This window comes from Staurois parvus, unplaced genomic scaffold (genome assembly GCF_062004578.1).
Source record: "Staurois parvus isolate SC_StPar_1 unplaced genomic scaffold, SC_StPar_1.0 ptg000058l, whole genome shotgun sequence".
Classification (NCBI taxonomy): domain Eukaryota; kingdom Metazoa; phylum Chordata; class Amphibia; order Anura; family Ranidae; genus Staurois; species Staurois parvus.
In genome coordinates this window covers 11,878,570-11,892,861 of record NW_028317854.1, presented here as the reverse complement: position 1 = coordinate 11,892,861, position 14,292 = coordinate 11,878,570, and the positions used below count along the sequence as shown (strand labels likewise).

General features: G+C 39.8%; 1 protein-coding gene across 1 annotated transcript in view; it reads left to right on the top strand.

Moving 5' to 3' along the window:
• Positions 1-14,292, top strand: part of COL25A1 (collagen type XXV alpha 1 chain) — a 658,924-nt gene that overhangs the window by 374,924 nt on the left and 269,708 nt on the right. Inside the window, exon 4 of the mRNA XM_089668497.1 lies at positions 312-319. Within this exon, the coding sequence (XP_089524623.1) occupies positions 312-319 (8 nt within the window). The remainder of the gene's footprint in view (positions 1-311; positions 320-14,292) is intronic.

The window sequence follows — 14,292 nt, the reverse complement described above, 5'->3', positions numbered from 1 at the left end:
ATAGCCAATCAGCTTCTAACCTCAGCTTGTTCAGTTTAGCTTTGGCAGTAAAACCTGGAAGCTGATTGGTTACCATGTGCAGCTGCACCAGATTTTGTACTCTCCAGTTTTAGTAAATAACCCCCCTAGTGTTTTAGATGGTGAAATGTCTTTCAGATCTTATATACAGGACCAAAAGATACAAATGATTAATAGTAGAGAGAACACATTCAACTTGTACACTAGATGCACAGTATCTTTATGTTTTTGTTTTATTTTATGATGTTTCTAATTTTTGTTTTCTTTTTTTTTCCGTTTTTCTCCCTTCACAGGACCACCTGTAAGTATGAGATATTTTTTATCATGATTTATATAAGTGACTTTTGCGTACTGAGGATTTTTTAGATTTAAGTAATTAACCGCTTTCCCGCCACCCTATAGTAGAACTACTGATATAGGGCGGAAGGGCTCGCAAAATCACATATATATATGTGATTTGCATTTCCGCCATTGACGGCTAGGGATGACGATCGTTGGGCAAAGCTAATGGGAGAGACCTGTGTGTAAACAACACACTCCTGCCAGCAAGGACATGCTGCTGTGTATTTATCTGCACAGCAGATAAATACACAGCAGCATGTTGCCCCAGTAAAACACACACAGATCATGTAAAACAGCACACTGTTAACTCTTTGATCGCCCCAGATGTTAACCGCTTCCTGCCCAGTGCCATTAGTACAGTGTCAGTGCTTTTTATTAGCATTGAACACTATATTGGTGTCATTGGGATGTCAGCGGCAGTTAGTTCCCAGCAGGGGCGGACTGACCATTTGGAAACTCGGGCACTGCCCGAGGGCCCGGGGTCAGTAGGGGGCCCCATGAGATGCCCCTGGTACCTTTTTCATAGGCTTTTTGAGTTTGGGCAAGGACACAGGGGCCCCATGATCCCCTATTGTCCGGGGAGCCCATGAGTTGTCAGTCCGCCCCTGGTTCCCACCCAGCGTTAGAATGCTCACTGCAGTCCCGCAGTCCTGCTATAAGTCGCTGATCGCTGCCATTACTAGTATAAAAAAAATTAAAAACATTCTACTACATATACTGCCATTTGTAGATGCTAAAACTTTCACGTAAACCAATTAATTTACACGTATTGGGATTTTTTTTAGCAAAGATGTAACAGAATACATTTTGGCCTAAATTTATGAAGAAATTTGATTTTTAAATGTTTTTTACTGGATCCGTTTTAAAGTCAAAAATATTGTTTTTTTTTTTTTCAAAATTCTCTGTCTTTTTTTGTTTATATTGCAGAAAATAAAAACCGCACAGGTGATCAAATACCATCAAAAGGAAGCTCTATTTGTGGGAAAAAAAGGGACATTTCATTTATGTACAGCGTTGCATGACCGCACAACTGTCAGTTAAAGTAACACAGTACCATATCACAAAAAATGGCCTGGTCAGGAAGGGGGGGGGGGGTAAATGCTCTGGAGGGCAAGTGGTGAAGCTTGGTCAAATATCCTGAGCTGCTGGTGGGATGGGGGTGGAGGAGGAGGTTAACCAAGCACTCCAGGAAGTGTAGGCAGTTACATATTGCATGAGCTAAACATTTTTCAAGTGTGAAAATTAAGCTTTTATTATTTTGCATGCAATGAAAATTTCAATAGCATCTCTGAATACATATGACAAACTATATAAAAAACATATGTTGTATATTTGTGTGTATTTATAATATACAGTGTGTATGTATGTGTATATATATATACATATATATATATATATACTGTGGCTATATATATATATATTATATATATATATATATATATATATATATATATATATATATATATATATATATATATATATATATATATATATATATGTACTGTGGCTATATATATATTAGTATGCAAAAGTCTTAGGCAGGTGTGAAAAAATGTTGTAAGTTAAGAATGCTTTTAGAAATATAAGTGTCCATAGTTTATTTTTTATCAATTAACAAAGTGGAAAGTGAATGAACAGAGGAGAAATCAAAATTTCAAATTCTTTACAATCTTTTCTTTTTTAAAATGCTGTTTAAATCTGAGCTATTTAAACCCGTCACAACTGTTTCCAGTACTGTATAGTCAAAAAGTAATTGTGTTATACCTGACTGTCATCTTTTATAACCTGTGCTTACCAACTTTTCTAATTCATTTTTGCTTATAATTGCTTGACCATTGATACAATAGTTGATTTAAATATGGTACATCTTCTTAGGGCAGTCTTACTAAAGGCTACAGTAGCTTAATTCTATAGCTTATATATTTTAAAAAACAATTCTAAATTATATTAAAAAAAGGAAACTTTGATAATTATATACTTTAAAGTGATTATAAAGCTTTCTTTTTTATTTTCTTAAAATAACAGATGTTATATTTACCTGCTCTGTGCAATGGTTTTTCACACAGCAGCCCCAATCCTTCTCTTCTCAGGTCCCGCACCAGTGCTCTTGTGTCCTACTCTTTACTGAATGCTCCCACAGGAAGCCTATTCATATTGGGGCACTAATGCATGCTTGATCCCGGGCTGGGCTGTTTGCGTATTTTTAGAGACACACAGCCACGGCTCAGCTTAACCCCCCACTCACTTCTTGCTGCTTTTGACTGACAGCAGCAGGAGCCAATGGCTCCCTCTGCTCTCAGCCAAGCCTATGAGACAGTGGAGAGGGGGGAAGAGCTGCTGCAGATGCTCAAGGCGCTGGATCAAGATTGGGCACAGGTAAGAATGTTGCTACTAACAATGCAGAGAATGCATTAGGGTAAAAAAAAATGTTTACATTTACAACCACTTTAGGTGTCTAGATCAGGGCTTTTTTGTTTCAGAGAATAGGTGCAGGGACTCCCCGTTCTGAGTCACCCTTGTCTCTTACCCCTACTCACCTCTGAGCACAGTCCCTTGGTTCCTCCCAGTACCACCCCTTTTAGATAATACAGAACCAAGTATCCATTTATGGTGTTAAGTAATTTGTATAGAATTTGTTCATGATAACAAGAAAACCAGTGAAATAGATCTCCTACAACCAGCAACAATAGAACCGCCAGCAATAATAGATCCACCCTAACAAAAATAACCCCTGGCAGCAACAACAGCTTTCCCAGCAGCCAGCATCATTAAACCATCCATCAGCCAGCAACAATAGGCTCCTCCCTCAACAGTAGATCTTTCCCAGCAACAAATTATTCCCCAAAAACAAAAGACTCCCCTAGCAATAACATATCCCCCACCAGCAACAATAGAACTCCCCAGCAACAATAGACCCCCATGCAAAAATAGATCCCCTCCAGCAACAATAGATCCCTCAGCAGCCAGCATCAATAGACCTCTCAGCCAGGGGCAGACTGACAACTCATGGGGCCCCCGGGCAATAGGGGATCATGGGGCCCCTGTGTCCTTGCCCAAACTAAAAAAAACTTATGAAAAAGGTACCAGGGGCTTCTCATGGGGCCCCCTACTGACCCCGGGCCCTCGGGCAGTGACCAAGTTTCCAAATGGTCAGTTCCCCCCTGCTCTCAGCATACCCCAGCACATCTTGCTATTGCATTCATTCAGTGCTGGAAGTGCCGGAACTGCGTTTCCCCCCATGCCCCCCCCCCCACATTCCCACTGAAAAAAGCCCTTATTGCAACTTTTAAACTTTTAACCCCATTAACAATGCAAGAAAACATTAAGTTGAGTACCCAAATGCTAAATTATATAAGACAGTAGAATTAAAATTTGTAGAATATATTGGGACCTGATTCAGTCTAAATTTTTAGAGATTCATATGGAGCCTCCATTAACACCAGATAGACATTCCTGATTTTCGTAGTAAGCTATATTTCATGCTGATTCAGCTAATCGTAGTATGTTTGAAACTCCCAGTATATATATATATATATATATATATATATATTTATAAAACATCTTCTGGGTGTGGCTATATGTTTCAAGATGTTTCAAGTGGGCATGGGTTCCTTGGCTCAACATGGGAATTGCTAATTTAGTACATACCCCAAAGGGCTAGATAATATGTTTCATTGGTTGCACAGACCAAGCTTTACTGAAAGAGTTCAGTAAATTTCTCATGTGAACACTCTGCATTCCTTTACTATTTTTTTTCAGTAAATAGGACAAGAAAGTGAGTAGGATCTGGCAAAACTCAGAACCTCAAAATGTACACGTTGCAATAACTTTACTCTTATTTGTCTTCATGTACTGCCACCTTTGTACATTCATGACTAAATCCAGCAGGGCAACTGTATGGGGGAGGTGGTGCAACATGAAATCATCCCTCCTCTCTTTTGTCTGGAGAACCATACAGTTGAAAAGTAGTTTTGTATTTAAATCAGGCCCCTGCTGCCTTCAATAGCACAATGACACAATACAAGAGGGAGGCCATCTTTTAGGTGTGCCAAAGGCACCATATTGGGGTTGATTTTTAAAACAATAAAACTAGTTACATTTTTAAAGTGTATGCTCACTTCACAGTGTTAATGTTCACTTAGCTCAGTGAATGTGGTGAAGCAGTGTTCACTTCAATCATCTAATTTTCTGCAAGCAAAAGTCATGTTTTTTTATTTTCCTTACATATGATTGGTTATTCAACATGAACAGAGTTTTACTTCATTTACTTCATCTAAATGAAAATACAGTTTGCAAAGTGAATAGCCTCTACTTATTTAGTAAATAAACCTCTAAATACAGCTCTGATTGTAAGCCACACATACACACTATGACCAAAAGTTTGTGGATACCACCTAACAATCAAACCTGTATGAGCTTGTTGGACATCCTATTCCAAAACTATGGGAATAAATATGAAGTCACACCTTTTACTGCTGTAACAGCCTCCTCTTTTCTGGGAAGGCTTTTCGTGTGATTTAGAGTGTCATTGAGAATTTTTGCCCATTCAGTCTAAAGGTCAGGTATTGATGTTGGTCTAAAAGACCTGGCTTGCAACCAGGGTTCCAAGTCATTCAAAAAGTATTCATTGCGATTAAGGCCAGGGCTTCATACAGGCAACTAATGTTCCTCCTCACCTAATCAAAAAAGTTTTAATTAACCTGTCTTTACGCATAGTGGCACAGCCATGTTGGAACAGAAAAATTCCTTTTCTAGACTGCTGCCATGAGGCGGGAAGCACACAACTAAATGTTTGTGTATGCTGACAATTAATAGTGCCCTTTACTGCAAACCAGTGGTGTATTTAGGTTTCGTGGTGCCCTAGGCAACACAAAAATTGTCTCCCCCCCATGGACATTGACCAACAACACCCCAGCCCCACCTGAAAGAGCCTTCCACTACCACTGGCAACCCCCCACCCACCCCGGCAAGAGATAAGACGCTCACCTTCACAACTCCAGACATCTCCGGGAACAAGAGTCAGGCTCTGCATACACCATCAAGCAGCCTGCAGCCTCTCTCAGATCCCACCTGGTCCCCATGCCATGTGTGTCCCTTCTTCCATCCCTTCTTTCAGGGGACAGTGCTGCCCCCCTGAAAAATGCTGCTGCCCCCTGAAAAATGCCACCCTAGGCAAATGCCTTGTTTGCTTTGTGGTAAATACACCCCTGCTGCAAACACCTGAATTCAATGACTGTTAATTCCACTTATATTTGGCCATAAATTGTATGTAATATGGGCTAAAATGTGTAAGGCCTGCAATACAACTCCAGATCTTAGCTGGATACTTTCCCCTGCTTAGGCAAATCTTGGGATGGCATTTCCTTTTACATTAGAATATGTAATTTTTTCAAAGTTCAATTGGCTGGATGAAATCAAACTTATCATAAAACACTATAAAACAGATGCATGCATTTTTATTTTAATTAGCTGTGGACCTATATATATATAAAATAAAAATTGTAATGATTGAAAGGATTTGTAGAGGCCAGAAATACAGAGTGTTCTCAGGTCACACTTGACCAGTATTTTTTTCTAGATTACAGAAACAGTTCTGAGACTGCAATGGTTTAAAAGTCCACATGCAGCAGCGAGTTGAGTGTGTTCTATAAACATTAACTATGGTTTTTGGCAAATTTAAGCATGGAAAGCAGACAGAGCTCAACCATTTACGGCTTAATTGCAAAACCAATTTTAATAAATGCAGTAGAATTCACAAAACATAGATAAATCATTTTTATCAATGACCTTTCCAGATTTCTGTCCATAAAGTCCCATTTTTTACACTGAGTCCCTCTTTCCTATAGCTGCCTCGATCGCATTTAGAAAGAAAAGTTGGCAAAAGAATGATGGAGTTAGCAGAGCCAGACTAAAGAAATGAAAGCACATATTTTAAAACTCAGTGTATGAGGACCATCTAGTCATATTAGTCAAAGTGATAAATTAGTTTATTATACTGATTTAAATCAGTTTTGTGATCTCAGCCTCCGCTTACTGAGAACTGTAATCATTTTAGTCATTGCTTTTATATGCCGCAGAGCTTATTTACAAGAACTAGAGCAGAGGACAGCAGAGATGTCACCCACAGCAGTCAGATTGCTGTCTTTTTTTGAAGAATGAAAACAAATCTATCAGCTATCCCATTTTTGTATCAATTTCCTCAACTCGGGTGATTGTAATTCAACCTTTATGTGGCTTATAAAATAATATAGTGCTGACAGTTTGCGCATGGCTTTATACACTGTACATTCACATCGATTTCTGCCCTCAAGGAGCTTAAAATCTATGATCCCTATCTCACACGTGTACATACACTAGGGCCAGTTTAGAAAAAAGCCAAAATTCCTACCTGCATGTTTTTGGAGTGTGGGATGAAGCCCACATAAGTATAAGGAGAACATGAGATAGTGGCTTGGCTGAGACCTCAGTCCTCAGTCTAACCTCTAAGCCACTGTGTTGCCCGTATACAATTTTATAACAGTAGCCCCTGCCTTCCCTTAGGTGGAATTTCACTATCTACAGTGTAAATATGTATTGGAATTACTTTCTATGAAATCTTAACTCTTTACTTCAATGTGTGATGACAGGTGCAAAAAGGCTGTACATCTGTACTACACATAATGAGAAATTGGAAAGTCTCCAACCTTTTTCTTATTACCATGCAAAACTGATTATTGTTCAGAAAATATTTAAATTTAGTCTATAGGAATGGAATCTGTGTTGTCAAGGCAACAATTATCTGTTGTTTTATCATTTATATGTATATTTGTCTATTGAATGAAGTTTTGTGATATTTTACAAACATATTTGCATTAGCAGAGGGTGCACCTATCTTTTCTTTAACCACTTGATCTTCAGAGGATCACTGGGAAAATGGCCGCGCCCATTGGGCTCCAGTAAAAAGGCGGCCGAGAGATATAAATAGGAGTATTAGCATAGTCGTGGCATCTAATCATTCCCCCTGATGAAGTCACGTGACCCTGTGACGATACGCGTAGGGGAGGGGCTCTGACGTCACGACATAGCACTGGAGAGGCTCGGTGATCTGAATACAGACACAGGTAGACAGCACTGCAGGAACAGAGGCAGAGCACATTTATGCTGGACTACAATTGTATACTACTGTGCAACTGGCAGCAATAAACCCCCTTTTTGCACAAGGATAAGACACTATGGTCTGTTTGTCTTCCTTTCTCAATTGAACAACACCCTTTGAGCTGATATAAGGAGGACTGGAAAAGGAAACAGCCCCAGGAGGGGATTTGGGAGATCCTCAGAGAGATGGTCAGTATACCCACTCATGAGCAGCTACAGGAGAACAAATATAAATCCACATCCACCTTCTGAGATAATTCAAGAGCATCATTCCATCCCATCTATCCTGGAAGGATAAAAAGTGTATTTGCCTGGATTCATTCAGGCAAATATAGAGGTGAGCACATAGGGAGACCATTAAGCACTCGGCGAGAGGGAACCAAGAATCCACCTGCACATTTATTTTGAAAGACTTTTTTTTTTTTTTTTTTTTTTTTTTTTTTTTTTTTTTTTTTTATTGAATATATCATAAGCACGTGCACATAATATATATGTGTTTGCACAATATAAATATAAGGATCACAGTAGAATAGAGGAGTATTTCTGATTTGTATATCACTGTACTTTAATAGGCACTATCACCTTAGGATTATCAGTTATTAATGTCACTTGCATGAAGATTAATATTCACAATGATGTTTTGAGTCACTAGTAATAATTGTTTGATACATGCAGTATCTTGAAAGCTATTCATTAGCACTTTGAAAGTATAAGATATACATATTGGTACATGGGAGCGCGGCACTATCTATTTTGAAAATGATCTTCAGAGGATTTACCCCCCTTAATGACCAGGCCTCTTTTTGCTTCTCGGCGCTGCACTAATTCAACTGATAATTGCGCGGTCATGCAATGCTGCACCCAAACAAAATTTGCATCCTTTTTTTCACACGAATAGAGCTTTCTTTCGGTGGTATTTGATCACCTGTGCGCTTTTTATTTTTCACGCTATAAACAAAAAAAGGCCAAAAATTTTGAAGAAAAACAATATTTTTTACTTTCAGCTATAAACAATATATAGTAAACTCAAAGTTGGTTATAAATTTAAGCCAAAATGTATTCTGCTACATGTTTTTGGTAAAAAAAATCCCAATAAGTGTATATTGATTGCTTTGTGTGAAAGTTATAGCGTCTGCAAACTATGGTATAGATACTGCAATTTACGCCATTTTTTTGCTATACAGCGCTGCGCTAGTTTAACGGACAATTGCGCGGTCATGCAATACGGTACATAAATGAAATTTACATCCTTTGTTTCCCACAAATTGAACTTTCTTTCGGTGGTATTTGATCACCTGTGTGGTTTTTATTTTTTGTGCTATAAAAGAAAAGGCTGACAATTTTGAGGACAAAAAACAATAATTTGGACTTTTTGCTATAAAACATGTTCAGTAAAAAAAAATTTAAAAATGAAATTTAGTCCTAAATTTCTGCCAAAATGCATGCTGCGACATGTCTTTGCTAAAAAAAAAAACCCAATACGTGTAAATTAATTGGTTTACGTGAAAGTTATAGCGTTTACAAATGGCGGGAAAGATACTGGGATTTTAGTTTTTTTTTATACTAATAATGGCGGCAATCATCGACTTATGGCGGCGATCAGTGACTTATGGCGGCAATCAGCGACTTATGGCGGGACTGCGGCGGACATTCTGATATTGGTGGGTACTGACTTGGGGTCACTGACATCCCCAGTGACACCAATACAGTGATCAGTGCAAAAAAAAAAACACTGACACTGTACTAATGGCACTGGGGAGGAAGGGGTTAAGTTTATTTTTCAGGGAAAGGGTTAACTGTGTGAGGGGAGTGTTTTACTAGGGGGCGTGGGTGTGTACTGCAGGGCACACTGCTGATTGGGAGAGAGAAACTCTTCTGTCCCGATCAGCGTGTCCTGGAGCTGTCAGGGAACTGACAGAAAGCACAGCTACTGCAACTGTGCTCTCTGTCAGCGATTGCCGCCGATCGCCGGGACATAGCCGGTAACGACCGGCTGTGACCCGGTGACTGACATCCGCGGCTAAGATCGGCGGGACAGGTAGGGCTTTTTTAAATCATTATGACTGGGTTATATACAGTTACCTTCAGGTGACTGGACACTGGAAAAAAAAGGCTGTAGCAACGAACCTCCTATAACCCCCTCCTATTTCCAGGTAGCCCTCATTTCTTCTTAGTGTCCCTAGATGATGGGCCTCTTCTCTTTACTGAGAGAAGCTAAACTTTTTCTACGGAGGTTTTTTTTTAACTCTCTCTGGGTGATGTGGGGTTAATTTATAATGATGCTTTACACTGGATCCTGCTGTGGGTGCTTCCTTTGGCATGTAGTGCCAGGGTGCTTTACAGGTTCAGAGTCCCATTCTGCCTAGTGCAGAGCTCAGCCTGAAGAACACTGTGCGGGTATGCCCATCATGGAGGGTGAAGCCAGGAAGGAGTTGATCACACTGCTCTGAAAGTACATTGATAGCAGTTTACTCTTAAAACTTTTGGGTTATAGCAATTTACATGTGCTTGCCCCAAGGCATCCCCCCTCCTGCTACAAAGAATAGAAAAAATCCCCTGCGCTTAAATGAATAATCCCTACCCTAAGCTGCTAACACCTTCCTTCAACCACAAAATGAAAATATAAATACTACAAAAAATGGTGTAGTGCTAAATAAAGACTACCATGTGCATCAAAAAAATTATATAAATAAAAAAAAGTAGTATACATAACGTGTTCAACATATACAGTGGGGATCGAAAGTTTGGGCACCCCAGCTAAAAATTTGTATTAATGTGCATAAAGAAGCCAAGGAAAGATGGAAAAATCTCCAAAAGGCATCAAATTACAGATTAGACATTCTTATAATATGTCAACAAAAGTTAGATTTTATTTCCATCATTTACACTTTCAAAATAACAGAAAACAAAAAAATGGCGTCTGCAAAAGTTTGGGCACCCTGCAGAGTTAATATCTTCTACTGCCCCCTTTGGCAAGTATCACAGCTTGTAAACGCTTTTTGTAGCCAGCCAAGAGTCTTTCAATTCTTGTTTGAGGTATCTTTGCCCATTCTTCCTTACAAAAGTCTTCCAGTTCTTTGAGATTTCTGGGCTGTCTGTCACGCACTGCTTTTTTAAGGTCTATCCATAGATTTTCAATTATGTTGAGGTCAGGAGATTGTGAAGGCCATGGCAAAACCTTCAGTTTACGCCTCTTGATGTAAACCCCGTGGATTTCGAGGTGTGTTTAGGATCATTATCCATTTTTAGAAGCCATCCTCTCTTTAACTTCAGCTTTTTCACAGATAGCATCAATTTACCATCCAAAATTTGCTGAAATTTTATTGAATCCATTTTTCCTTCTACTCGTGAGATGTTCCCTGTGCCACTGGCTGCAACACAACCCCAAAGCATGATTGATCCAACCCCATGCTTAACAGTTGGACAGAGGTTCTTTTCATTAAATTCTGTGCCCCTTCTTCTCCAAACGTACCTTTGCTCATTCCGGCCAAAAAGTTCAATTTTAACCTCATCGGTCCACAGAACTTGTTTCCAAAATGCATCAGGCTTGTCTATATGTTCATTTGCAAAGTTCAAACGATGATTTTTGTGGTGAGGACATAGAAGAGGGTTTTCTTCTGATGACTCTTCCATGAAGACCATATTTGTACAAGTATCTCTTTATAGTGGAATAGTGTACCACAACTCCAGTGTCTGCCAGATCTTTCTGGAGGGATCGTGCAATCAAACGTGGGTTTTGAATTGTTTTTCTCACAATCCTGCGAGCTGTTCTGTCTGATATTTTACTTGGTCTTCCAGATCTTGCTTTAACTTCCACTGTTCCTGATGACTGCCATTTCTTAATTACATTCCGAACAGAGGATATTGACATCTGAAAACGCTTTGCTATCTTGTTATAGCCTTCTCCAGCTTTGTAAGCGTCAACTATTTTCAGTTTCAGTTTTCTAGACAACTGCTTAGAAGAACCTATGGTGCTGATTGTTGGGGCAAGGTCAGATGAGTCTGGGCATTTAAAACCTTTGAGATTGACATAACCTGGTCTTCCCAGACGATGATTGAGAACAATCCATGACACTGGCAGGTCTCAGCTTGGCAAAGGGGGCAGTGCATGCTATAAATTCTGCAGGGTGCCCAAACTTTTGCAGACACCATTTTTTTGTTTTCTGTTATTTTGAAAGTGTAAATGATGGAAATAAAATCTAACTTTTGTTGACATATTATAAGAATGTCTAATCTGTAATTTGATGCCTTTTGGAGATTTTTCCATCTTTCCTTGGCTTCTTTATGCACATTAATACACATTTTTAGCTGGGGTGCCCAAACTTTCGATCCCCACTGTATATGTGAATAAATACAAATAATACTGTGCAACCCCAGCAGTATATATAACCCCAATCTGGGGGATCAAATAAAGGTGAGCAATGTGATTCCCTACTCGGGAATACAATGAAATGTACAAGTGCAAGTGTACAAACATCAAAAACCACACTCAGCGATGAATCATAAATGTCCACTTTAAATGAAAGTCCACACTCTGCACAAATTATACTGATCAGTGCACCACACAAATAACTTGCGTGTAAATAAATTTAGCACAACGTGAAGTGAATCCAGTGCCAAGCAACTCGTGAATGTTTCACCCAACAATACCCTATGGAGGAAAGCTTCTTTAGGAAATGGGCAATTTTTTTTTGGTAATTTCTTACCTTAACAAGACCCTGGCAGCCCCACGTGAATAGTCTTGACAGGCCTTGCCAATCAACCCACAGTTGTGTCTATGGCCGACTGTCAGACCATTGTTGTCTGGACAAAATATGTGGCCCCGGATCCAGCTCCATGCTTATGGATCCCTCTGTTCATAGTTAGCTCGACCTTTTTCCTATAGCCTTGGGCTGCAGCATGAATGACTTGGTGTATACACATTTCCAGGATTTTTCCTTCTCTTTTTACATGTCTGAGGTTAGGAAGGGTTTCTTTCATCCTTCTCAAGTCAAAGCCAGTAACATAAGAATACATGGTCTTTAAAATCAGCAAAGACCTCCTCACAGTGAAGGATTGCCCCTACTCATCAACTTGAGAGGAGGTCAGTCAGCTTTCTGGTGCTAGAAAATTGCCTTGATCCAGAGCGTACTTTCCAGGGGTCACAAACTGCCCCCTGCCTACTTCATGTTCTCCAATTTGTCCATTCCTCATTACAATGGGCAGATTTACTTTCCAGTTTACTTGAACCTCTTAGCAGTTCCAAAAACTGAATGAAGGAGTTTATCCTATTCTGGATCCAGAAACTCTCAACTTGTGCTTACAAGTAGTTTTTCACGGTTAATGGCAGATTGGTCATTGCTTGTTATGGCCTCAGTAGACATCTGGGATGCCTATCTGCACATCTCTATGTTTCACCTTATCAATGCTATCTGCATTTTCCAGTGGGCCATTAGCATTAATAATTTGTTACTCTTCCCTTTGGCCTATGCATGGACCTTTGAGTTTTCACCAAAGTGTTTGCCTGAGTTGTGACTCTGTTCCATACTCAAGAGATTCACGTTGTAGGGTATCTCTGTTAAAGGATCAGTCCTCCCTATCCCTGTCAGCCAACATCCAGTAGACCAGGGGTAGCCATCATTAAAAGATAGGTTCAGTAATAAACTTGCCATTCACTTTCATTCACAATTTTGTTCATGTTTGGTCACCCCCCTCAAGTCTGATGCAGGAGTATGTAGGACAGTGTACAGAGCCTGTCAGGGACAGTTAGGTCTTTGTAGTGGACTTTCTGATTGAGCTTTGAGATCAGTTCAGTCTGAGCTATGCCTTCTGTCCCTTCAGATTCTCCCTCATCTGCTTTGCAGGATTGAGAATGAGGGCATTCATCACACCATATTTGATAGGAGGACATGGTACTTAGACATACTCAAGCTCCTGGCAGATGCTCCATGATTACTTCTGGATCAATCAGACCTCCTTTTTCAGGGACCATTGTTCCATTCTGCTTCTCAGTCACTGGTTTTAATGGAATGGCTGTTGAAAACACAGTCCTGTGGGACAGGGGTCTTTCATACTCAGTCATACCTACCTTCTTGAAAGCTAGGAAGTTGACTTTTTGGAAAGTCTACCATTGCACCTGGAAGGCCTATTATGCTTGGTGCATGTCAAGGAACTTTAACTGTATATGGTGTTTCATGGGACGTATTCTGTCTTTCCTTCCATCTGGCATGGATCAACATTTGGCCTTGAGTACTATTAAAGAACAAATCTTGACTTTGGTCATTCTGTTTCAGAAGCCTTTGGCCTCTCTATGGTTAAGGCCTTTGTTCAGCGACTGGTTCATATCTCTCCAGCTGTTTGTTCCCCTGTGGCTCCTTGGCATCTCAATTTAGTTTTCTCAGCACTACAGAAGCTACGTTTTGAACTTTTAGGGAGAATACCTTTTCTGATTTTTCTGGTACAGTGGCTTTTCTTGTAGCTATCTCGTCTGTGAGGAGAATCTCCGAGTTAGTGGCCTTATCCTTTAAGGAGCCTTTCTTAGTGTTACACAAGTACAAAATAATTTAGGGGTCTAAGGCCTCTTTCCTCCTAAATGTGCTCTCTGACTTCCACTTTCTTCCTTACGTTTTGCTTTGTAAGGGTTTTCCTGCCTTTTGCTCCATCATGCTCCATGCTGTGTGGATCAGACAAGTTATCATTATAGCCTATAGTCTGAAGGATAGGGTTTCTTCCTTCCTTGTTAAGACACACTCTACCAGATGTGTTATTTCTTCAAGGGCTTTTCAGCATCAGGCATCTGTTTCTCAGATTTGCAAGTCT